Source organism: Taudactylus pleione, unplaced genomic scaffold, assembly GCF_031769625.1.
Source record: "Taudactylus pleione unplaced genomic scaffold, aTauple2 ptg001400l, whole genome shotgun sequence".
Classification (NCBI taxonomy): domain Eukaryota; kingdom Metazoa; phylum Chordata; class Amphibia; order Anura; family Myobatrachidae; genus Taudactylus; species Taudactylus pleione.
The window spans coordinates 921-26629 of record NW_028285800.1 but is presented as its reverse complement, the minus strand read 5'-3'; the positions used below and the strand labels follow the sequence as shown (position 1 = coordinate 26629).

At 46.4% G+C, this 25709-nt stretch overlaps 1 protein-coding gene across 1 annotated transcript in view; it reads left to right on the top strand.

The window, feature by feature from the left end:
* Positions 1–25077, top strand: part of LOC148442740 (kinectin-like) — a gene marked incomplete at its 3' end in the record, with an annotated part of 175896 nt that extends 150819 nt beyond the window's left edge. The window contains exons 36-42 of the mRNA XM_088463544.1: positions 1859–1949; positions 10038–10124; positions 14443–14523; positions 14913–14993; positions 15213–15302; positions 15393–15485; positions 24889–25077. Of these exons, the coding sequence (XP_088319670.1) occupies positions 1859–1949; positions 10038–10124; positions 14443–14523; positions 14913–14993; positions 15213–15302; positions 15393–15485; positions 24889–25077 (712 nt within the window). The remainder of the gene's footprint in view (positions 1–1858; positions 1950–10037; positions 10125–14442; positions 14524–14912; positions 14994–15212; positions 15303–15392; positions 15486–24888) is intronic.
* Between the last annotated feature and the right edge of the window lie 632 nt (positions 25078–25709).

The window sequence follows — 25709 nt, the reverse complement described above, 5'->3', positions numbered from 1 at the left end:
GCGTGCTGAAAGGCGCGCTGAGCTGAGGGGAGGAGCCGCTGAGCAGGGAAGGCTTCCTCCCCTGGCTGGCCATAACCCCAGGGATGCTGGCTTCCCGCTTGCCCCTTTATCCCTGGTGGTCTAGTGGTCCCACGGGTTATGGGGGGGGCCCGCCGCCACTGCCAGCAGCCTCCGGTCTGTCCCCAGGACCGGAGGCTAAAGGACTGCATTTAAGGCATTCCGCGCGCCGCCGCTAGCCAGCGACGCGCGGCTTACCTGAATCCCCGGCGACTCCGGCAGCAGTCCTGGGAGGTAGACAGAGTCCGGCTAGTACGGACTCTGCCCTCCCGCCGCGATCCCCAGATCAGTACTGGCGTCGCGGCGCCAGTCGGGGATCAGAGCGGCAGCGTGGGCGTCTGTACAGACAGCCCTTCGCTGCCGTCTGTAGTAAAAAGAGATTAAAAATAAATAAAATCTAACTTAAAATAAAAAGCTTCTGGGGGCTGCTCCTGCAGCCCCCCTGCGCGGTGACCGACTCCGGCCGGGCACCAGCTTACACTGAGGTGCCTGTGGCTCGGGGGCGGGGTATAGAGGAGGACCCAAGTGCATCCTGGGAGCTAAAAGCTTAACTGTGTGGTGCCCATGGATCCTGTTCCAGCTATAACCCCAAGGTCAACCCTGTGGACCCCCTATGGACCCTGAAGTAGAAATATGGCTTCAAGGAAAACCTATATGCAAAGTAGTTCAGTTACTGAAATTGTAGTGTAGTATCACACTTGTCCAGCAGGTGACAAGATTGCATCCATTACCGAATAGCTGGGAATTTAAATACCTAATATTGATAAATGTCTTTATGGGGCAGAACATTAAGCACTTTAAAAATTGCTCTGTGCACAAAAGCTTAGATTAAATAGTAACAATAGCACTGGGTCATTAAACTCCATGCCGGTTTGGAGGCAAAACAGAATTACACTTAGAAGTGTTAGATTTCCAATAATCATCCCCTCCCCAACCCTGCAATTTTACTAACTATAAACCTAATGTCATCCAGTCTGTTCTATCAGTCTGTGGGCTACTTTCAAATAATCCTAGAAGTAATCTTACACCGACTGGCAGTTTCGTAACCCAGGTCAAATAGGGTTGCTATATTGGGGTCTGTGCCCCGGAATTCCGAAAACAGTCTTCGGGACGCCCAAATGTTCTTGTTTAGTGGGGAGCGTGGTCTCTCTCACTGAGGGTGGAAGAGGCTGCGCAGGTTGGTAGGATACTCCAGTTTGGTGGTCCCCGGCACCCAGTCACTGTGTCCAGGCACGTCAGCCACCAGTCACGATGGACCAGCAGCCTGAACTGGGAAGTACCCTGCAATCTCCCACAGATGCGCAGCCAGGGTTGGTTTGGCCATAGGGCTCACCTGATGACAGGACCCAGCCACACACATCCTGTCATGGAAAGCGCGGTGCTGTAGCTGGATCCACCAGCGGCACCACTATTCCTACTTGCCAACCACAGACCCTAATCTGCGATCCAACTACATCGGGGGATCCGGTAGAGAGCTTACAAGCGCTCTCCTCGTTACACTGCAGCACACGTCTCCCACTGGCAGTATCCTCCCATGGCTAGACACACCGGTCAACAGGGCAATGCTAAATACCTCTGAGCACACCAGCTCCACTACCGTGGACTTTGGACATAACCTCACCGGGCACCTGTCAGTAAGTACTTATTAACTGCATTGCTATAATCCACAGTCTCCCATATTGGTTTCTAATTGGTTAAGAAACTTTTTTTTTTTAACCCTGATATAAGCAGCTTATGGCATAACCATCGACCTTTGAATATGAATCCAGGAATAACGTCAAATCCGAATGTGTGTTTACAGGCTTGCAGAAAAAGACAGATATATTGGTGATCTGCTAGGGGAGCTGGAATCTCAAAAATCTGCAGTAGAGCAACAAAGGAAGAAAAACAATGTAAGTTCGTGGACCTTTCATAATGTCACGTGGTTATTTTATTTGGTGTATTTTACTTGTGCTGTGCCCTCATGCAGTTAGTAGTGTATGTCTGATGTAAGTGAAGGTTGTAAAGATGACACTTTTTTTGTGTAGCTGTGCGTAGCTACCTCTGCTGCATACATTAGTATGGGGGCAGAAGTATTACATTAAAAATACTAAAAACGTCTCAACGGAGATCATTGGGCAGTTTCCAAAAATTGCAATAGAAATGAATAAAGTTTTCTGTTACATTACGGGTCATGTATCAAATCTTCTAAAGAGGACAGGTGGAGAATTTGGCCATAGCAACCAATCAGCTTCTAGCCATCATTTTTTAGAATGTACTTGATAAATGATAGCTTCAAGCCGATTGGTTGCTATGTGCAACACCTTCAATTGTCCTCTTTAGAAGGTTTGATAGATCTGCTCCAGAGATTTTTTCATATCCTGTACTGTTGTAACATATATAGATTCAAATTCAATAAGCATGTTATTTGAAATCCCAAGCTAAAAGACCTCAATGCTGTGAAAAACATGTGGTGATCTGCAACCTGAGATGCTCATTGACTGCTGCTTCCTTTGGGTGCTTTCTGGGAATGAGGGACAGGGAAGCTTGTGTCCCCAGTAAGTGTAAGGTTTCATTAATAAATGTAATAAAAATTTCTACTTCAGGGTCCATAGGGGGTCCACAGGGTTGACCTTGGGGTTATAGCTGGAACAGGATCCATGGGCACCACACAGTTAAGCTTTTAGCTCCCAGGATGCACTTGGGTCCTCCTCTATACCCCGCCCCCGAGCCACAGGCACCTCAGTGTAAGCTGGTGCCCGGCCGGAGTCGGTCACCGCGCAGGGGGGCTGCAGGAGCAGCCCCCAGAAGCTTTTTATTTTAAGTTAGATTTTATTTATTTTTAATCTCTTTTTACTACAGACGGCAGCGAAGGGCTGTCTGTACAGACGCCCACGCTGCCGCTCTGATCCCCGACTGGCGCCGCGACGCCAGTACTGATCTGGGGATCGCGGCGGGAGGGCAGAGTCCGTACTAGCCGGACTCTGTCTACCTCCCAGGACTGCTGCCGGAGTCGCCGGGGATTCAGGTAAGCCGCGCGTCGCTGGCTAGCGGCGGCGCGCGGAATGCCTTAAATGCAGTCCTTTAGCCTCCGGTCCTGGGGACAGACCGGAGGCTGCTGGCAGTGGCGGCGGGCCCCCCCCATAACCCGTGGGACCACTAGACCACCAGGGATAAAGGGGCAAGCGGGAAGCCAGCATCCCTGGGGTTATGGCCAGCCAGGGGAGGAAGCCTTCCCTGTTCAGCGGCTCCTCCCCTCAGCTCAGCGCGCCTTTCAGCACGCAGTCTGGCGTCGCTGAGCTGCAGATACTCGGCCACTCCTCCTCTGAGGTCTCCAGCGGCCATTTTCCCAGTGGCAGCGCAGATCTCAGGGAGCACGCGGACCGGTCCCCCTGTGTACCTCTCCCCTGATTAAGGACAGCGTACACAGCACTATAGCCCTCCCAGACACTGAATCTGGGCAGGTTGATTGTAGTGTAAAGGTGCAGTGAGTATATCTTCCTGCATGGTATGTGACTTTTGCTAGTGCTGCCGGTCTGTGCTTATTTTCCGCTTACTGTCAGCTTATACCTATCCCTTTACTTCTCCTACAAGCCCTAGGGAGGGGCGTTTCTACTGACCTCACTTATATAGATCACGTATTTGTGAGGTCCGTCACATACAGTAGTGTGCTACTCAGTGCCATATTGTGGGCTGTTGTTCAGCACACCGGTGAGTGCGTTTTACTTCTACCCTGGTGCCAGATATATAATATATTCTGTCATGTCAGACGAGGAGGTTGAGCGCTCAGTGGCTCCGGTGTTGGCCTCCTGCGGACGCTGTTCTGCAGGAGTAGATAGGGAGGATTTGTCACAGGATGGCCTGTGTAGTCGATGCCAGGTGGCTCCTGGCCCATCCAGACCTTCTCTGGCGCAGGAACCATCGTGGGCGATGTTTTCTCAAGTGCTGGTGTCTATTGCGGACCGTCTGTCGGTCCCGACTGCTCTCCCTACTAGGGCGGTGCCCCAGCCGACCATCCCCCATTCCCCGGGTGTCCCGCAGTTATTGCGGAGTCCTCCTGGGTCTCAATCAGTAGGTCCCTATGCGGGGTTGCCTATGTATATACAGGCTTCCCCTGTGCCGCAGCAGCCTGTGGTACCTTTTCAGGCCCCTATGGCGACTCCTCCACCATGGGTGGATGTGCTCTCCAACTCCGTGCAAAATTTGGCGACCGCTTCCTCGGCTTTACAGTCAATGTTGCAGACTGACATGCCTTCTAGGATTTCTAAACGCCCACTCATGACACTGGCTGCTCAGGTATCGGACTCAGAGGGTTCCTCAGATGATGGGGAGGTCCCTGATGACACTGACTCGGACGCCTCGGTCCAGGAAATGGATACCAAGTCGTCCATTAATGTGCGAGCACTAGTTAGGGCGGTGCGAGCTATTCTTCTTATAAAGGATGAGGCACCGGTTCCTAAGTCGAAGTTTCCTAGTTTCAAAAAAACTAAGGTGGCTTCTGCGGTGTTTCCCCTGTCGGATCAGTTGACGGATCATATGGCGGTAGCTTGGCAGGCGCCCAGTAAGAGATTCCTTCCTCAGAAGCGGTTGGCTTCTAATTACCCCTTCCCTGAGGCACATTGTAAAAAATGGGAAACTCCACCGGCGGTGGATTCCCATGTCACCCGTTTAACTCGGGGCGCCACCTTACCATTACCGTCGATATCCTCGCTGAAGGATCCCACGGACAGGAAAGTTGAGACTTGCTTAAAGTCTATTTACTCCCTCTCCGGGGCGGTGGCCCGACCGTCCATGGCCATCTCCTGGGTGGCCAAGGCCATTGAGGGGTGGGCCAATGCATTGGAAGATACCTTCCCAGACTACGCTCCGGATGTCCAACGGGCGTTGTTGGGACAAATGAGGGACGCTGCTTCTTACATTGGTGAAGCTTCTTTAGATGCTAGTCTGCTGACCTCGCGGGTATCGGCTGCAGCGGTGTCTGGCCGCCGATCCTTGTGGTTGCGGTCCTGGAGAGCGGACTCTGATTCAAAGAAGGGTCTGGAGGCCTTACCTTTCAATGGTGAATTACTATTTGGTCCGGACTTGGACAAAATAGTGGACACCCTGGCTAAATCCAAGTCGGCCTTCCTCCCTTCGGCGGCACTGCCTGCTAAGGTTCGGAGTTCGGCTTTTCGTTCCTTTCGGGTTCAGGGTAAGGCGAAAGGTCAGTCCTTCCCGAGACAGTCTGCGAGTAAGACTGCCTCTAAACCCAAGAAGCAAGCCTGGAGTGCTCGGCGCCCTTCTTCCAAGCAGGAAGATAAACCTGCGGCCTGATGGGACGGGCCTCCCTCTGGGGGACCTCAGAGTGGGAGGCCGACTTCTTCTATTTGCCCAGTGCTGGCACAATACCACCACGGATGCCTGGGTTCGAGAAGTGGTCTCCCAGGGGTACGCCCTGTCTTTTCGGCACAGACCACCCCACCAGTTTTTCTGCACAAGTCCTTCTCAGGACAAGACCAAGGCGTTACAGGTTCAGGAGGCTATAGAGTCCTTGCTGAAAGCAGGGGTCATTGTTCCCGTTCCTCTATCACAACGAGGGACGGGGTATTATTCGTCTCTGTTTCTGGTGCAGAAACCCAATGGTTCTCATCGCCCTATCCTCAACTTGAAGTCTCTGAACAAATTCCTCAGAGTTCCCAAGTTCAGGATGGAAACGTTACGTTCCATCATTCTGGCGATGGAACCGGGGGATTACATGGTGTCCCTGGACATCCAGGACGCCTACCTCCATGTTCCGATAGCATCTTCACACCAGCGGTATCTGAGGTTCGCTATCCTTCAACACCACTATCAGTTCCGGGCGCTACCCTTTGGTCTCTCCACGGCACCGAGGGTGTTCACGAAGATTATGGCGGTCATGGCCGCACATCTTCGGAACCAGAATGTACGGCTGCTGCCGTATCTGGACGACCTCCTGTTGCTGGCGAGCTCCCCGGAGGTACTGCTTCAACATCTCCACCTGACGATCGCTTGCCTGCAAGCACACGGGTGGTTGATAAATTGGAAAAAGTCCTCCCTGATTCCATCTCAGCGGATGGTTCATTTGGGAGCCCTGCTGGATTCGCGTCAGCAAAGGATCTTCCTGACTCCAGAGAAGGTCGCCTCCCTACAGCTGCGGATACACAGTTGCCTGAGCCGTTGCCGCCTGTCGGTCCATTCGGCTATGAGAGTTCTGGGGTCCATGGTGTCGACATTCGACATGGTGGAATTTGCCCAGTTCCATTCCCGGCCCCTGCAGGGGCTGATTCTATCAGAATGGAACGGGTTACCTCACCGGATCCGCTCTCAGGTGCTGGTGTTGTCTCCGGACGTTCGGCAATCTTTGGCTTGGTGGCTTCAGACAGCTCATCTGGTCGAGGGGCGCCAATTTTGGATCCCGGACTGGGTCCTGCTCACGACGGATGCCAGTCTCCGGGGTTGGGGGGCAGTGACCGGCTCTTTGTCGCTTCAGGGTCGTTGGTCAGCGGAAGAAGCACTTCTCCCCATCAACATCCTGGAACTGCGGGCAGTATACAGGGCCCTGCAGTCGTCCGGCCCCGCTCTTCACGGAAGGGCGGTACAGGTGCAGTCCGACAACGCCACCACGGTGGCGTATATCAACCACCAAGGCGGAACTCGCAGTCAGGCAGCGATGTCGGAGGTGTCTCGTATCCTGACTTGGGCGGAGGGTCACATTCCGGCGATCTCGGCGGTCTTCATCCCCGGAGTCCTCAATTGGGAGACGGACTTCCTCAGCCGTCACGACGTGCATCCCGGGGAATGGTCGCTTCACCCAGAGGTGTTTCAGCTACTCGTGGACAGGTGGGGACTGCCGGAGCTGGACTTGATGGCCTCCCGTCACAATCACAAGTTGCCCGTTTACGGGTCAAGGACAAGAGACGCAGGCGCAAGTCTGGTGGACGCGCTGTCGGTGAAATGGACGTTTCACCTGGCGTATCTGTTTCCTCCGCTATCCCTGCTTCCTCGGGTTCTGCGGAAATTCAAGCAGGACGGCGGCATGCTCGTGCTGGTAGCTCCGGCGTGGCCCAGACGTCCTTGGTACTCCGATCTCAGGAGCCTCTCCATCGACGCTCCGTACCTTCTTCCTCAGCGTCGGGACCTGTTGTCTCAGGGGCCCTGCCTTTACCCGGATCTGGGTCGGCTGTCTTTTGAGACAGCCGTCTTGAGGTCTCGGGGCTTCTCCAGTTCGGTTATTGGTACCATGCTCCGGGCACGCAAGCCTGCTTCAGCACGGATTTATCACAGAGTGTGGCACACTTACTTTCAGTGGTGTGAGTCCAGACATTATGATCCTCAGGTGTTCCGAGTTTCTAGGATCTTGGAATTTCTTCAGTCAGGATTGGATCTCGGCTTACGCCTTGCATCTCTGAAGGTTCATGTGTCCGCCTTGTCCGTGTGGTTTCAACGGCGGATTGCAATACTACCAGACGTTCACACCTTTTTCCAGGGTGTTCTCAGGATCCAGCCTCCCTTTGTGCCTCCTGTGGCTCCTTGGGACTTGGCGGTGGTGCTACGGGTCCTGCAGGGTCCTCCGTTTGAGCCTCTTGAGGCGGTGGAGCTCAAGTGGCTGACATTTAAGACGGTTTTTCTCCTGGCAATTGCTTCGGCCAGGAGGGTGTCTGAATTGGGGGCGCTTTCCTGTCGCCCTCCTTTCCTGATTTTTCACCAGGACAGAGCGGTGCTCCGCACTCGTCCTGAGTTTTTGCCCAAAGTGGTCTCGAAGTTCCACATTAATCAGGAACTTGTTGTGCCAGCTTTTCAGTCCCCTGGTCTTTCAGCTGGTGAGACTTCCTTAGATGTGGTCCGGGCGCTTAGAATTTATGTAGACCGGACGGCTTCGGTTAGGAAGTCTGATTCCTTGTTTATCCTCTTTGGTTTTCACAAGAGGGGTTGGCCTGCCAACAAACAAACGTTAGCCCGTTGGCTTCGTTCCGTTATTTGTGAGGCTTATGCACAAGAGGGTTTACCTGTGCCAGCCTCTGTTAAGGCTCATTCCACTCGTTCTGTGGGTCCCTCTTGGGCTGCTAGACGTGGCGCTTCTGCTGTTCAGCTGTGTAAGGCGGCCACTTGGTCTTCTATTCAAACGTTTTTGAGGTTCTATGCGTTTGACACCTTCGCCTCTCAGGATGCTTCCTTTGGGCGCCGGGTGCTCCTTTCAGCACAGGAGCGTCCCCGCCCTTAGTTGAACTGCTTTGGGACATCCCCAAGGTCAACCCCGTGGACCCCCTATGGACCCTGAAGTAGAAAACAAGAGAATATGGTAAGAACTTACCTTTGTTATCTCTGTTTCTACGAAGTCCATAGGGTCCACAGGGCGCCCGCCCTGACGCACCTGGCTTCAAATGGGCTGTGTGGCTGGTCACCGGTTTTCCGTCTCCTATTGCTGTGAGTATGGTTTCTTGTGTGTTCCAGTCTTCCTTCTCTCTGTTCCATATTCTCCTCCGGCCTAGGCTGCTTACCAACTGAGGTGCCTGTGGCTCGGGGGCGGGGTATAGAGGAGGACCCAAGTGCATCCTGGGAGCTAAAAGCTTAACTGTGTGGTGCCCATGGATCCTGTTCCAGCTATAACCCCAAGGTCAACCCTGTGGACCCTATGGACTTCGTAGAAACAGAGATAACTAAGGTAAGTTCTTACCATATCTCTTGTTATCTCATAGATGCAGTAACCTGTAGTAAGGATTGAGATTTGCCAGTTGGTCAGGTTGGGGCAAGTTACACTTACAGAGCAATACAGTATATCTGTGTACTGTTATGTACTGGACATTTGTGCTAAATATATTTGCACCATATTATTATAGAAGTTATGCAGGGCTTCTCCGTGTTTGTCTGTCCAGCTTCCTGGTAGTCAGCCACTCCCCAGATCTGGAGGAGAGTCCGCAGTCAATAACCGAAAGTCATTTATATTGACCACAGTGAAGACCTTTTCATGGTGTTCCCCTGGGCACTATGAGTACTATACAAAAGGGGATTTCAGTTGTCGTTTTTTCTTACGTCGATAATTAACGGGCATCTGACGGAGTTATTCCGTTGTTATGGGTGCCCATTAATTATTACGATTGTCGCACCCAAAAGCACCGGGTTTAGCCACAAAGAGGATAAACTCGTCTAAAGTCCTGGTTAGGACGGCCCAAAACCACGGACTCAGGAGGGTGTGAGCAGAAATGTCGCCTCCCGTGACCGAATGGAGCATCAATTGACTTAATCCTTTTGGCGCCCATAAGTTACGGTGCCCAAAAAAAACAATTAAATTGTCTTTGAGCACAAGCTGTCAAGATGGGATATGCATACATAAGTCAGCCCACTGATTACACTACAGCCATCCTTTTGGGCATTATTTATTTTTATGGGATATACTACATTTATGCCAATGTATGTCTTGGGGCTTCAGCAGTGCCACTCTCAAATACTGCTTTTTGCTGGCTGCAGTGGTTATAGGGTAACTATTTAATTTTTTTGCTATTGTGCTTTTCAGGCATTTGTAAATAAAACCTGTTGTGTATTGTGTTGTTTGTTGTGAAATCTGGCCCTTTATTCTTCCTTTGGTGGATTGGTTTCTGCTCTTTCTTCCTAAGTACTTTTCTTTTTTACACTTGGGCCATCCGACCATTGTTATCATATCCCTCTCCAGTAATAGTTTCAAAGCAAAAAAGCTAACACCCCCCCCAAAAAAAGATGGACTTCTATGCTTAAATTGTATTAAAGCGCAAAGCATCCAATATTAACACTCCCATTATTTTAGTGTAATACAAATTAATCAAAACATTTGCTATGGTTGTCCCCATGTAATAACGTTCCCAGCCTAGTGTGTAAGAAACTGGTTTATTCTGATGGGTTTGGGGATGACCATTAATAAAACGGTCCCTTGCCAGTAAATTGCCTTCAAATGCAAATTTACTGATTTGAGCTATGAAGACGTTTTAGTACATGGGTCGACTGAAATAACTCTTTCTAAAAACAATTAGGAGCTTCGGGAGAAAAACTGGAAAGCAATGGAGGCTTTGGCATCAACTGAAAAAATGCTACAAGAGAGAGTCAACAAGACAGCCAAGGTTGTAATGCTACCGGTGGGGACGTAGCGATGATTGTGCCCGGGCACTGCTGCTCCAGCTGCTCACTTGGTATCTAGGAAGGTGGCATAACTTACTAGATGCTGATACTGCCAAGAGCTAAAATTACTGAATGGTTCTGTTACGGCTAAGCTATCCACAATTTTAACTACAAGCATTTTCATAAAAATGAATTGTTGTTTTAGATGATAAAATTAAAAAAAAAGAATTGATCACATTAGGATTCCAGGTCGCTAGAAGGATTATAGTTCAATTTGTCTTATTGTGTAGCAAAATAAGTTTGATGCGTACCTCTGACCGCTAAGGGTGTTAAACTGAATTTAATACTTACTGAGTGCTTAATTTGTATTAGCGTCCTACTCATAGGACATAGAACATAGTGCTGCTATGAAGTTACAATCATACTGGAAGTCTCCAAAAAAAATTAAAAAAGTTTTCACTCTGACTTTTAGAGCCCACGTACCCAGCCTAATTAACATTCTATGATTAAGTAAATAAAATATCAGCACTAATTTAAAAAAAAAAGTTGAATTGACTGTCTCTGCAAACATGGCACATGTACTTTTTAATGTTCAGTTTATACCCTTGGCTAGCTGACATCTGCACCAGCTTTGATAAGTATTGTACTTTGATGGAAGGATCAGCATTTAGAGATCACCACATGGATACCTAGTTAAAGCTGCAGGGGGCGCAGTTGCACACACTTTATTAGTACACGCCTGTTGTGAAGTACAGTGGATGCACCTTTGTGCAAGGAGTTCACACTACTACATCACAAGTGAGATTACTACACAATGAAGCCCTGATTGGCTACAGTGCAAGACACTTAAAATCGTAACTATATGTTCTCCTTTGCACTTGATCTCTGTCTCTTCTCTCTTGACACTGCATTCATTTTGTTCCTTTCCCCCCCCTTTTTCACCCGTGGGCATGCCAGTCTGTTTATATAGTTTGTATGCAAGTTCAACTAAAGGAAGATCTCTTGAATAAACTTTTTTTTTTTTTTAAACATTAAGTATTTGTTTGTGCAAGTGTGTCTTTTGATGAGTGGTACAGTCTGTAAAAATGGTATAGAACTCTTTTCTTGAACCCAGGGAACGGTGCCATGTAGGAAATCGGTGTTTGCTTTTAGCATAGAGAATACATGCAGTTTTCTAGCTGTGATCATCCTGCAGGCGGACATGGATGTCAGCTTATCATTGGTGGTTGCTACAGCTTCCTAGGTTCTATGATGCTGTAAATCTTATGCCTGTTTACACTTATCTAAGTGAATACTACAATCGGGACAGATCTACAAGCAATAAAGACATGAAACAAACTCATGGGCTCCTGTTCAGATGTAAAAATCCCAAAACGTTTTTAATTTGGTTTTTCATGGTCAACTACAGAGCGGTCTTAAATAAAAATAAACCATATAGATAATTAGACTGCTGATTGACTGCTATGCCCCGGTACAGAAGTGCACACATGTATATCACAGCAGCCAATTGAAAGTGCAATCAATGTTGTATTTTAAGAACAACCAGATGGAAGCAACAAATTTCTGTAATAGAGCAGTGTCAGTGTAAAGGGGAACGACAGACACTTCCATGGCTTGTAGGATAAAATGTGTCTAATGTCAATCAGATCCATAATCTAGGCAGTAGATGTCTACACTGTGTTAAGGGGCACATCTACTAGCAGACTGTGAAAAGACTGCACGATTATGACATTGTAATCGTGCAGTCGTTTCACAGTATGCGCTGTGCCTACACTGAACGATCAGTCATTAAGTGTAGGCACCCTCCCTCATCCCTGAACATGGGCAATCTGTCATCATCGGCATGTTCAGGTGATGATGGATGTAAAAAAATGACCAGCGGGAGCGCGCATCGCTGGTCGTTTTTGACATTTTCATGGCCGATTTATGATCGATTAATCAACGATATCGTTCAATCGCTCGTTTTAATCGGGTAGTGGATACCCGCCTTTACTGGTGAACATTCACAGAGTCATTCAACAGGGATTCAGTTATCCACGGGACTTAATGCGGGCTTGAGCTCCCAGATTGAGCCCGGAGCTATTAAATTAAACTGTAGGACTCCTGTGGTTTGCTTCAAGCACATGGTTACTTTTTAAAAACAAAAAGTTCATTAGGCACTGTAAAAAAAAAAAAAAAATCGGAATAAAAACAAACAGTGACAAACTGTGTCCTGCAGGGCGGTGATATGGAAAAGGGAGAAGCTTGAGACATTTGGTATGTGTGTATATATATATGTGAGTGTGTGTGTGTATGTATATATATATAATGTGTGTGTGTGTGTGTATATATATATATATATATATATATATATATATATATATATATACATATATATATATAAATAAATAAATTCCAGTGTCTCTTGGGAAGCTTTATATCCCCAGGACCCAATGTCCCCCATGAGATGATTGAGAAATGATAAAGAATTGTGTGTACTGATCTGAGTGTTCATCTCCTCTGTGCTGTCTATACATTACAGTACAGGAGTACCATTGCCACCTGGCAGTCTTATTGCCCTATACATGGAGATTGATCTAAAAATCTACACACTTTTTATTAATTAACTTTTATAACTGGTATGCACAGGATATTTTGCCTATTGAGGAATATTTTTTACTTTATATTTGATATTGTCATCCTTGTTCGTGCTAGTCATTATTTTTATTTTAATGCTCCGGTTTCTTGCTGGGCATGTTACATCCATCTTAAATCAGTGGGACTACTGGCAGAAACAAAATACAGCTTGTACAATAATGTTCAAAGTCTTAGGAGTTAAACTTCATGAAATTCTTGTGTTATATCCTCTTATCAATCTTAAATACAGCGATAGTGAAGGAAATGTCCTGTGTTTATCAGGCTTGCTAACCTAGCATTGCTGATTCTGCCGCTTTCTCAGTGATCCAAGCGTCACGTTATCAGTGCCCAGGTCATCTGTTCCCTCTGTGTTAGGAAAGAGCAACAACTGGACCGGTTTCCACCGACAACCGGTCTCCTCTCCTATTTGTGTTTACGCCGACAGTGACCGTTTTTGATCTTAGCCAGGCGTAATTTTTGCAAGGCCAACATTTATGAGAATCGAGCTGTTTAACTCTCATGACAGCACTGAGGCATGAGACTCTTAAGCTGGGTACACACTGGAGTGATGTCGGGCCGCTTGAGCGATGTAGGCTATTTGTTATTTTAAGTGTGTACGTGATGCGGGTAACTATGGTCGCTAGAGTTAGCGTCAAATTTGATGTGCATTATGTCAAACTTAGCGATAACGCTAGCGATATGGGGCGCATCACCTAGTTTGTGCTGCCAACCCGACGTCCTGACGATATGTTGCTCTGATTTGGCTGCTGAAGACGTCACCGCTTGCCACTTTCAACCAGTGAATTTGAAGATGGTGGTTGTTCTAGTGCAGGGGTGGGCCATAAGCGGCCCTCCAGCTGTTGAACTACAAATCTCAGCATGCCTTGCAACAATTTTAGCATGACCAAATAGCAAAACTGTGACAGGGCATGCTGAGATGTGTAGTTCTACAACAGCTGGGGGGCCGCCTTTTGCCCCCCCTTATTCTAGTGTACATGAGCAATAATAAATCGTATACGAAGAAACCATACAATATATAGTTCGGTCGTTGGCTAGATTGCTTAGTGTGTGCGCTCCATATTGCTTGTCCTGGGCTCAAGGGAAATCGTTGGGGAAAGTTTGAATGATTGCCGGTCGCTCCAGTGTGCACCCAGCTTTACATTCATAAGAATACAGCCAGCATTTGTACCTCGGGGACGTAGCTGGTATCTAATGATTCGTTATATTGCATTCTGTTCATGGTTGGCAGAAAATAGCTGCTGTCAGAGTGTGTACATAATAAGGTACACCTTCAACCGTTAATTTCACAGTAAAATGTAGTAAGTTTTAGCACATGATATATTGGCCGCAGAGTTCTGTACCATTGCGATGAGAACTATCTATAACATAGGTAGCGCTTGTTAATGCTTAGATTAATGTTTATGTATCCAAATCCAATTAAGAATGCAAATTATCTCTTGCATTGTTAATCTGGTGTGCTAGAGTGAATGGACTGACCTCTTTAGGAAATGTCATTCTATGTTTATTAGATAGTCCATGTGCATGATATGTAAATAGTTGTACCCAGCTAATGTATATGTGTGATTCTCCCACCCCCCCATAACATGACATCTCTATATAGTTTATTCCCCACCATGTCCGTCCACAAATCTAATCTTTCACTTGTTGTGCTAATAAGTGACTGAGATCCTTTCTCTTCACCAGGAGAAACAGCATACAGGGGAGGTGGAGGCGCGGGAAATCCTGCAGAAGATTTTCCCAAGTGTGTGTGTTTCTGCTAGTTTGGTAAGAGATCCACCTGGAAACAATTAGGTTCTCATTTACACCTCTGTCATACATAGTGGACATGTTTTCTCTGTGTTGTGTTGAGGATAAATGCACAGAAACACAGTAACTGCTTATAAAAATGTGTACTACTCTTCTCGTGCCCTAAATGTAATAGGCTCCGATGAGCTGGTCCAGGCACATTTCTGGCAATGTAACAGCTGGATGGCTCGCATGAGTCTATGCAGTAAAGTCTGTATCTGCGTATTTTCAGTTATCATTATGTCAGGCAAGTATTAGTCAGGTATGGGGGTTCTCTGCATTTTCTCAGCAGGAGAATCCTTGTATTGCTTTCAGAGTGATGGTCACGACATTGCTTTAAATCGTATTAACATTGTGTGTTCCCCTAGGGTCATGGTGAATGGATCCAGGAATTTGAGAAGCTGGCGAAAGTTTGTTTGAACGAAAGTGGTGGAGCTGAGGAAGTGAAGGTGAGCGTGGGTCTTAGTCTCTGCTTTAATTGGCATACTCCATGTTATGGGTCCCAAGTTATCCTCTCAATGTGGAACAAGTCCCTGGCTGTTATGTAATAAATATGCCTGCAGAAGATCCCACATTACCTCCAGGATTTTTTAAATCCATTTAATTTGCCTGAGTGGTACAACATCACTGTGTCCATGTTAATAAGCCAGGACATCTTCCTTTCCTAGGCACTGGAGCAGAAGTTGAAGGAAGGGGAAGAAGTCCACACAATGCTGCAGATGGAGTGTGAGAAGTACAAATCTGTGCTAGCAGAAACGGTATGTATTCACCTCTGTTGGCGGATCAGATACCGCTTTGTAGTGTGCAGGTGCGATCCGCTGGTTTATTCTTATAATGCGTCTCTACAGGAAGGAATTCTGCAGAGGTTGCAACGCAGCGTAGAAGAGGAGGAAGGACGATGGAAACTGAAGCTGGAGGAGTCACAGGATGAACAGAAAGAGGTTGGTAGAGTAGAGGACACGCAGCATTATGAGCCGTCATGGGACAATATGGACATGTTGATGTTACATGCATTATTGCCATAAAGTGCCTGCATGCAGTTACAGTACAATAGTTGGATATGTTATTGCAGCACAAACATATCTTCCAGTCCTCTTCACTATTATACCCTATAAGGGGAGACGTTTTCACTGCTGATAAATCAGTACCGATCATTTTCAACTGCCTCATTAACCAGAGCCACCCATTATTGGAAGCTGGTCTACAGTGACTTTGAATGTACTAAACTTGGCCTGTAAGGGAAAGTTCATTACATATTATAGTGCCAGCCTATCCCCGAGTCTCTTTTCGAGATGTCCCAAATATGTGTATCCTGGGGCAAGCAAGAGATTGATTTGAGTGCCCAAAATGATTTATTACCTACAGAACCACAGTATGGTTTGTTTGCAGAATTGTATTTATTTACAAATATTCTATTTAGGCAGACTATACAGATAAGGCCTGTGCTGCAGCAGTAGACACATCATTTAGTTTCCTCATACACAGGAAACCTTTCCTTACTAATGGTGTATATACCCCAGAGAGGGGCTAGAGATGGCCTCACTGCGGCATGGTGCAGCCATAGAAGAGAATCCCTGCATCACCGCCAGCTTTAGACCACAAACATGTGAGCTCCAGTTATTCCTCCAGCAAGCACCCACTTTTCTTTCCATGTGTTCATGTGATGTAATGTCTGAGGCATGCTATCTGTTCTAGATTATGTCTCCATTTTGCTGCTTTGTAATAAAAGTACTCAGGTGTGCCTTAGGACTGTTCAGCTTCACCTAATATTTTCTCTGAGGGGGATATCTGCATAAAGATGAATGTGAACTGTGTACCTCATACCTCAATAGGGACCTGCTGTGTAATAATGTGAGAATAAACCTAAAATGAAAGATGCAATTTTATATTGGTTCAACTTGTATGACTATATTTCCTTATTATATCCATCAACCCCATCGTAGCCGTACATGCGTCATTCCTGCGTGACCAGACTACATTTCAGTTTTGAGATGTACAAAAAATAAATGCAAAGCACTTTGTGCGTGTTGAAAGTAAACTCCAATAGACACAAAGTAGTAAGCTGTAATTTATTATACTAAGCATTAACATTAAAATCTTTCAATAATCATAAAAATGACCAATAAATAGATCCTAGCGGCAGTGGCGTAAGTTCATCCCAGACGCCCGGAGGCAGGTTATCATTTAGTGCCCCCCTATCCCCAATATTTACAGCCCTAAGTGGAAAATATATACCTTATTGTGGGTGATGGAGGAGGTGCCCCTTCAGTGCTGGCGGCAGACGCCTCCATTGTCTCCCATATTTCTACCCCTGCCTAGCGGATAGTATAAATAAAATGGGGTATACAGAGTGAATAAGTATGTTCATCTCCTTAAACTCAATTAGCAGGAGGGATAGGATTGCTCAATACTCCTCAGTATTAATCATAGACCTGTGAGGAAAAAAGTTCCAGAAGAAAACATAGAGCCGGAATAATTCCCAGGGTCCTTCCTAAGAAATGGTGAGTCCACTGGTCTGGTTCCTCAGCTTAAAGTGTCACTGCGATTATACTTAGTGTTAAGACGCAGGGTATGTACTAATTCTCTGAAGTAGCCTTTGTGTTTGTTATCTTCTGGTAGAGATCAGCCGGCAACTCTAACAATTCAGACGCATATTTGGCCAGAGAAAGAGACTTAAGCTGGCCACACACTAGAACAACTTACATCCAACCAGCCAACTTGTTGATTGGTTGGAATGAAAATCTGGTAAGGAATGGGAGTAAATGATGATCAGTAATTTGCTCCTAAATGCCAGAAAACAGATGAAAATGGTCATTCAGACAAGTTTGTTAAATATTTGAACAAATTGTTTAGATCAAACAACAGTTTTTGTCCATTTCCCGGCGTTTGGGAGCAAATTGCTGATTGTCATTTACTTTCATTCCTTACCAGATTTTCCTTCCAACCAATCAACAAGTTGGCTGGTTGGATGTAAGTTGGTCTAATGTGTGGCCAGCTTTAGTCCATGCTATAATGTATCCTTGCAATTGGCAGGGGTCTCACAATTAGCAAGCAGTGACTCTGTATGAGCCGCAGTGTGATATAGGGGATCACAGACGGCTTGTCCTTACAATCAACCGGTACCTCACACTTGGCAAGCAGTGACTCTGTATGAGCCGCGGTATAGTGAAGAGATCGCAGACGGCCTGTCTCTTACCCGATGTAATGGGGTTCAGTAGTCCGCCGTCATGCGTCTCAAGGTATACAGCGGTAATTGTGCAAGTCCATAAATCAAAAGGGTCCGCAGGAAAAAGCACGCCGACGCATTTCTCAGTCTTTATCAGGTGACTGTTTCCTCAGAGGGTAGATGAATAACTAATTACTAATGATTAATACTCAGGAGTATTGAGCAATCCTATTCCCTCCTGCTAATTGAGTTTAAGGAGGTGAAAATACTTATTGACTCTATGGATAAATGCAAGTGGGATATATGTGTATACCCTATTTTATTTATATTATCCGCTAGGATCTATTTATTGGTCATCATTTTTATGATTATTGAAAGATTTTAATGTTAATGCTTAGTATCCTAAATTGCAGCTTACTACTTTGTGTCTATTGGTGTAAACTTTAAACGCGCACTCACAGGGGTATTCAATATGGAGCGAAAAGTCAGTGTTTGCGATAATTTTGCACCGATGTCATGTTTGCTGGTTTTGGTTTTACACCGTATTCAATTTCAAAGACTTTTCGCAGGTTCGAGAAGTCTTAGAAAAAAACGGGGATAACTTTTCACCACTGAATAGGTGGCGAAAAAAGTGCAGAATTGGGGTTTAGGGGTGCAGGCTTAAAAAAAAATAGCCTGCACCCCTGGGAATGTCATTTTAAAATAAACTGTGTCAGAAAAAAGTTACAAAAAAAAAAATAGGGACACCCCAAACAAATTATTCAAAATTTGGGGTGAAAAAAAAAAAAGGGAAAAAAGTGTTTAACAATAGGGAAATAGGTTCAGGGCTATATGCGGCAGGTGTATTCTAGAATAGGTTATTAGTGGCAGGTGCATATTTGCAGAATTTTTAAATAAAGACTTTAGGGACTTAAAAATATGCTAGTACCCATTTTCATGTACTCCAAATTTGGGGACCACTTAAAAAAACTAAAAAAATAACCTAAGTGCTCTTCTGCAACACTTCTTCAATGTCGGGAAAAAAACACCTGCTGCGGCTATTTAAAACCCTGACTTTCATTTGCAGGCTAAAACGGCGGTACCCATAGTGATCCCCCATGTTTTTACAGCTTTAGGGGGTCCTACAATTTATTCCAGGTAAATTTCATATTTTTTGGCAGATCCCACTTCGCAGGTTCCCGTTTTCGTAGCTTTTATATTGAATACGGGGATAAAGCGGGCGCGCGCCCGATACTTTATCCCAGGAAAATCTCAGATGTGGAGCGAAAAGTCCAGCATGGACTTTTCACTCCCATATTGAATACCCCTGTCAGTGTTTTGCATTTATTTTTATATATGAAGTAGGGGTGAGCGGGTTCGGATTTCTGAAATCCGAACCCCCCCGAGCCCCCCCGATCCGAGTCCGATCCGAGTCAGGCTCGACTTTTCCCGCCTGACTCGGATCTGACATCGAGGCAAAACGTCATCATCCCGCCTTCCGAGTCTCGCGGGTTTTGGATCCTATATAAGGTACCCGCGTCGGCGCCATTTTCTCACTCGGCTGTGGACAGTGAAGAGGGAGGGTGGGAGTTAGTGCTGTGTAGTGTAGTGTAGTGTAGTGCTGCTGTTGTCCACTACTTCAAAGTCCATAGGGGCTGGCTGTGTTGTGCTGTGCTGCTGTTGTTAATAGGGGCTGTGTCCACTACTTCAAAGTCCATAGGGGCTGGCTGGACTGTGTTGTGCAGTCAGTTCCAAAGTCCTGTGCAGTGTCCCAGTCCTAAAGGGGTGCTGTAGTGTTGTCCAGGGGGTGCTCTGTCCATCAGGGGTGCTCCCCCCAAGTGCTAAAAAAATAATATATTTTCTGTGTTTGTGAATTGTGTGCGCAGTAGCCGCACGTGCATCAACAAAGTAGTGCCAAGCGTGCGCCTGTGTCATAAGTAAAGGGCCGGCTGGCTTGACCGTTAAGGGTGCTGTAACCCCCGAAAGTACACTCCAGTCCAAACCTAAAAAAAAATTATTTTCTGTGTTTGTGAATTGTGTGCGCAGTAGCCGCACGTGCATCAACAAAGTAGTGCCAAGAGTGCCCCTGTGTCATAAGTAAAGGGCCGGCTGGCTTGACCGTTAAAGGGTGCTGTAACCCCCGAAAGTACACTCCAGTCCAAACCAAAAAAAAATTATTTTCTGTGTTTGTGAATTGTGTGCGCAGTAGCCGCACGTGCATCAACAAAGTAGTGCCAAGAGTGCGCCTGTGTCATAAGTAAAGGGCCGGCTGGCTTGACCGTTAAAGGGTGCTGTAACCCCCGAAAGTACACTCCAGTCCAAACCAAAAAAAAATTATTTTCTGTGTTTGTGAATTGTGTGCGCAGTAGCCGCACGTGCATCAACAAAGTAGTGCCAAGCGTGCGCCTGTGTCATAAGTAAAGGGCCGGCTGGCTTGACCGTTAAAGGGTGCTGTAACCCCCAAAGTACACTCCAGTCCAAACCAAAAAAAAATTATTTTCTGTGTTTGTGAATTGTGTGCGCAGTAGCCGCACGTGCATCAACAAAGTAGTGCCAAGAGTGCGCCTGTGTCATAAGTAAAGGGCCGGCTGGCTTGACCGTTAAAGGGTGCTGTAACCCACAAAGTACACTCCAGTCCGAACCAAAAAAAAATTTATTTTCTGTGTTTAGCCGCACGTATATATCAAATCGATATAACATAAATGGAGGACCAAACTTTCTCCGATAAAAATAAAATAGAGAAAGATCAAGAACCACTTCCTCCTAGTGCTGAAGCTGCTGCCACTAGTCATGACATAGACGATAACATGCCATCAACGTCGTCTGCCAAGGCCGATGCCCAATGTCATAGTAGAGGGCACATACAATCCCAAATGGCAAAGTTCAGGAAAATGACCTTGAAAAAGACATTTAAATCAGCTGAAGAGAAACGTAAACTTGCCAATATGCCATTTACGACACGGAGTGGCAAGGAACGGCTAAGGTCGATCCCTAGTATGTTCATGACTAGTGGTTCAGCTTCACATGACGATGGAAGCACTCCTCCCACTAAAAAAATCAAAAGAGTTAAGCTGGCAAAAGCACAGCGAAGAACTGTGCTTTCTAAGAAGATATCACAAATCCCCAAAGAGAGTCCAAGTGTGGTGGTGGTTGCGATGCCTGACCTTCCCAGCACTGGACGGGAAGAGGTGGCTCTTTCCACCATTTGCACGCCCCCTGCAAGTGCTGAAAGGAGCACCCACAGTCCACTTGCTGATATGCAAATTGAAGATGTCACTGTTGAAGTACAACAGGATGAGGATACTGGTGTAGCTGGCGCTGAGGAGGAAGTTGGCGAGGAGGATTCTGATGGTGATGTGGTTTGTTTAAATCAGGCTCCGGGGGAGACAGTTGTTGTCCGTGGGATGAAAAAGCCCATCACGGTCATGCCTGGGCAGAAGACCAAACATTCCACCTCTTTGGTCTGGCAATATTTCTATCCAAATCCGGACAACAACTGTCTTGCCATATGTACCATATGTAAAGGTGAAATAAGTAGGGGTAGGGACGTCAACCACCTAGGAACATCCTCCCTTATACGGCACCTGCAGCGCGTTCATAAAAAGTTACTGTCAAGTTCAGAAACTTTGGCTCAGACCGTAAGCAGTCCAGGGACACCTAAATCCCGTTGTCCTGTTGTATCCAAGCGCCTGCAAACCACACCGTCAACTCCCTCCTCGTCAATTTCCTCCTTAGTCAGGATCGGAAGTAGTCCTGCAGGCCATATCACTGGCATGACTGACTCTCCTATCCGGGATTCCTCCGGAGGATCCTGCATTGCTACGCCTACTGCTGCCGCTGCTGCTGTTGCTGCTGCTGCTGGGAGTCGTTCATCATCCCAGAGAGGAAGTAGGAACACCACTACTTTTACTAAACAATTGACCCTCCAACAGTCCTTAGCGAGGAGGATGAAGTACGACAGCAGTCATCCTGAAGCAAAACGTATAACTGAGGCCTTGACTGCTATGTTGGTGTTAGACGTGCGTCCGGTATCCGCCATTAGTGCAGTGGGATTTAGACAATTGCTGGAGGTAGTGTGTCCCCGGTTCCAAATCCCGTCTAGATTCCACTTCACTAGGCAGGCGATACCGAGACTGTACAGAAACGTCAGAAAAAGTGTCCTCAGTGTCCTGAAAAATGCCGTTGTACACAATGTCCACTTAACCACGGACATGTGGACAAGTGGAACAGGGCAGACTAAGGACTATATGACTGTGACAGCCCACTGGGTAGATGTATCACCTTACGCAGCAACAGCAGCAGCGTCACCAGTAGCAGCATCTCAGAAACGCCAGCTCGTTACAAGGCAGGCTACGCTGTGTATCACCGGTTTCAGTAAGAGGCACACCGCCGACAACCTCTTAGAGAAACTGAGGGAAATCATCGCCCAGTGGCTTACCCCACTTAGACTCTCCTGGGGATTTGTGATATCTGACAACGCCACCAATATTGTGCGGGCATTACATCTGGGCAAATTCCAGCACGTCCCATGTTTTGCTCACACAATAAACTTGGTGGTGCAGAATTTTCTGAAAAGCGACAGGGGCGTGCAGGAGACGCTTTGGGTGGCCCGAAAAATTTCTGGCCACTTTCGCCATTCAGCGACTGCGTGCCGAAGACTGGAGCGCCAGCAAACACTCTTGAACCTGCCCCGCCATCACCTGAAGCAAGAGGTTGTGACGCGGTGGAACTCAACCCTCTATATGCTTCAGAGGATGGAGGAGCAGCAAAAGGCCATACAAGCCTATACATCCACCTATGACATAGGCAAAGGAGGGGGTATGCACCTGACTCAAGCGCAGTGGAGAATGATTTCCGTGTTGTGCAAGGTTCTTCAGCCCTTCGAACTTGCCACACGTGAAGTCAGTTCAGACACTGCCAGCTTGAGTCAGGTCATTCCCCTCATCAGGCTTTTGCAGAAGCAGCTGGAGAAAGTGAAGGAGGAGCTAAGACGGAGCGATTCCGCTCGGCATGTGGGACTTGTGGATGAAGCCCTTCATTCGCTTTGCCAGGATTCCAGGGTGGTCAATCTGTTGAAATCAGACCACTACATTTTGGCCACCGTGCTCGATCCTAGGTTTAAAGCCTATGTGGTGTCTCTCTTTCCGGCCGACACAAGCCTGCAGAGGTGCAAAGACCTGCTGGTGAACACACTGTCAGCTGAAGCGGAACGTGACACGTCAACGGCTCCTTCTTCATTTTCTCCCGCAACTGGGGCTGCCAGGAAAAAACTTAGGTATCCTAAGCAACCCGCTGGCGGTGATGCAGGGCAGGCAGGACCAAGTTTGGACATCTGGTCCGGACTGAAGGACCTGGCAACAATTTCTGACATGTCTACTGTCACTGCATATGATACTGTCACCATTGACAGAATGGTGGAGGATTACATCGGTGACAGCATCCAAGTAGGCATGTCAGACAGTCCATACCTGTACTGGCAGGAAAAAGAGGCAATTTGGAGGCCCCTGTACAAACTGGCTCTATTTTACCTGAGTTGCCCCCCCTCCAGTGTGTACTCCGAAAGAGTGTTTAGTGCAGCCGGGAACCTTGTCAGCGAAAGGCGTAGGAGGTTGCTTCCACAGAATGTGGAGAAGATGATGTTCATCAAAATGAATTATCAGCTCTTCCAGGGAGACCAGCCTCCAGAAGGTACAGAGGGACCTGTGGTGGTGGATTCAAGTGGGGACGAGTTAATACTTTGTGAGGATGAGGATGTACACACTGAAGAGGGTGAGGAATCGGTGGATGAGGAGGATGAGGATGACATCTTGCCTCCGTAGAGCCAGTTTGTGCAGGGACACATTAATTGCCAGCTTGTTTTGTGGGGGCCCAAACGAACCAATCATTTCAGCCACAGTTGTGTGGCAGACCCTGGCGCTGAAATGATTGATTTGTTAAAGTGTGCATGTCCTGTTTATACAACATAAGGGTGGGTGGGAGGGCCCAAGGACAATTCCATCTTGCACCTCTTTTTTTCTTTGCATTATGTACAGTTTGGGGCCTAGTTTTTCTAACTGCCATCCTGCCTGCCACTGCAGTGTCACTCCTAGATGGGTCACGTGTTTGTGCCGCCCACTCGTGTCGCTTAGCATAGTCATCCAGCTACCTCGGTGCAACCTTTTGGACATAAAAACACTATTGTGAGGTGTGAGGTGTTCAGAATAGACTGGAAATGAGTGGAAATTAAGGTTATTGAGGTTAATAATAGCATAGGAGCAGAAAAACCTACAAATTCTGTGATTTTAGCTGTTTTTATGCTTTTTTTCAAAAAAATACAGATCCAAAACACAAAACCCAGAACCCAAAACACGGAAGGGTGGTTTTGGCAAAACCAATCCAGATCCAAAACACGAAGAAAGATCCAGATCCAAAACCAAAACACAAAACACGAAAAGTGGCCGATGCACACCCCTAATATGAAGCAAACCAGACTTGCTTTTTTGGGGAGCAGCGCAATACTATTTATTTTAGAGGATGCTCTCTTTTAAATATATAGGTGCGCCCTAATTAAGATTCATCATGGTGATTTTTGCAGGTTTAAGTTTTGAGATCTGCTGGTTATTACAGAGAATCCATTTCTTGCTGCTTTGTGGCCCTTATTGAATTCAACACCACTTTGTTTAAAGGCAGATGGGGCTTTGTTTTTTGTTATATAGTGATATTCATAACTTTTATGTTAAGTACATTGGCTCTGATTCAGAGATGTACAGTGTTTCAATCGCAGCTGTGATATCGTATGCTGCGGAGGAGCGATTGTTAAACAGCACCCCCCTTCCCTAACCGTACTGAGATGCCCACCAGAGCCATCACAAACAGCACCACTCGCAGGAGGTGTGGTGCTGTGAGCCCCTCAGCCAGGAGCAAATCCAGGGGGGTGGGAGTGCAGTGTATTTGCTCCCCCCACCACCGCACATGCAGAAGAGAGAAGGCTGCTGCTGCTCAGTAGCAGCAGTCTCCTTGGTCCCACTGCAGCCCTGCACACAGCAGCGTGTGCTGGGCTGCTGACATGTAAGAGGGGCTGGGCCAGGGTAATTAGTACCCATCCCACCATTGGCATTATTATTTTTATAGGCATTGTTTATAATGTTTTTTCCTTTGGTAGTTAATTGTGCCACCTTTTCTTTCCTAATTAAATGTATGTGTCTATACTTTGAATTTAGGTAATGTCTAAAGTTCACTTACTAGAACAGGAGTTGGAGAAACTGAAAAGACGAAACAAGGAATCAGAAAATGTAAGTTTCCAGCCATATTCCCTGTCAAGGCATATAAAGCAAATAGAAGACCCATGTCACAACTTCCCGGAGAGTCCACTAAGCACATACTTAAGAAGATATGTGCTTAGAAGAAATGTGTGTCTATTTATGTGAATATATCTGTGTATATGTATGTATATATATATATATATATATGTGTGTGTGTGTGTATGTATATGTATATATATATATATATATATATATATATATATATATATATATATATATATATATAATTAGTCTCCCATATCCAAATATTCCAACATACAGATTTTTTTATTTTTTTTACAGATCTGACCTGAGATAATGAAACCTTTGATATTTGATGGTTCAATGTACACAAACTTTGTCTAAGTCACAAATTATTAGACATACTGTATAAAATTACCTTCAGGCTGTGTGTATAGGGTGTATATGAAACATAAATGAATTTAGTTTCTGTACACAAACTTTGTTTCAGCCACAAAATTATTGAATATATTGTATAAAATTACCTGCAGGCTGAGTGTATAAGGTGTATATCACACACAAATGCATTCTGTGTGTATATTTGGGGCCTATTCCCAAGATATTTCATTATGGTATGCAAATATTCCATTTTGGAATTCCGTTTAGGATAACGGAATATTCCGTTATCCAAAATATCCCTGGTCCCAAGCATTTTGGATATGGGAGACTTAACGTAATATAAACTGTGTGTGTGTATATGTATGTATGTATGTATGTAT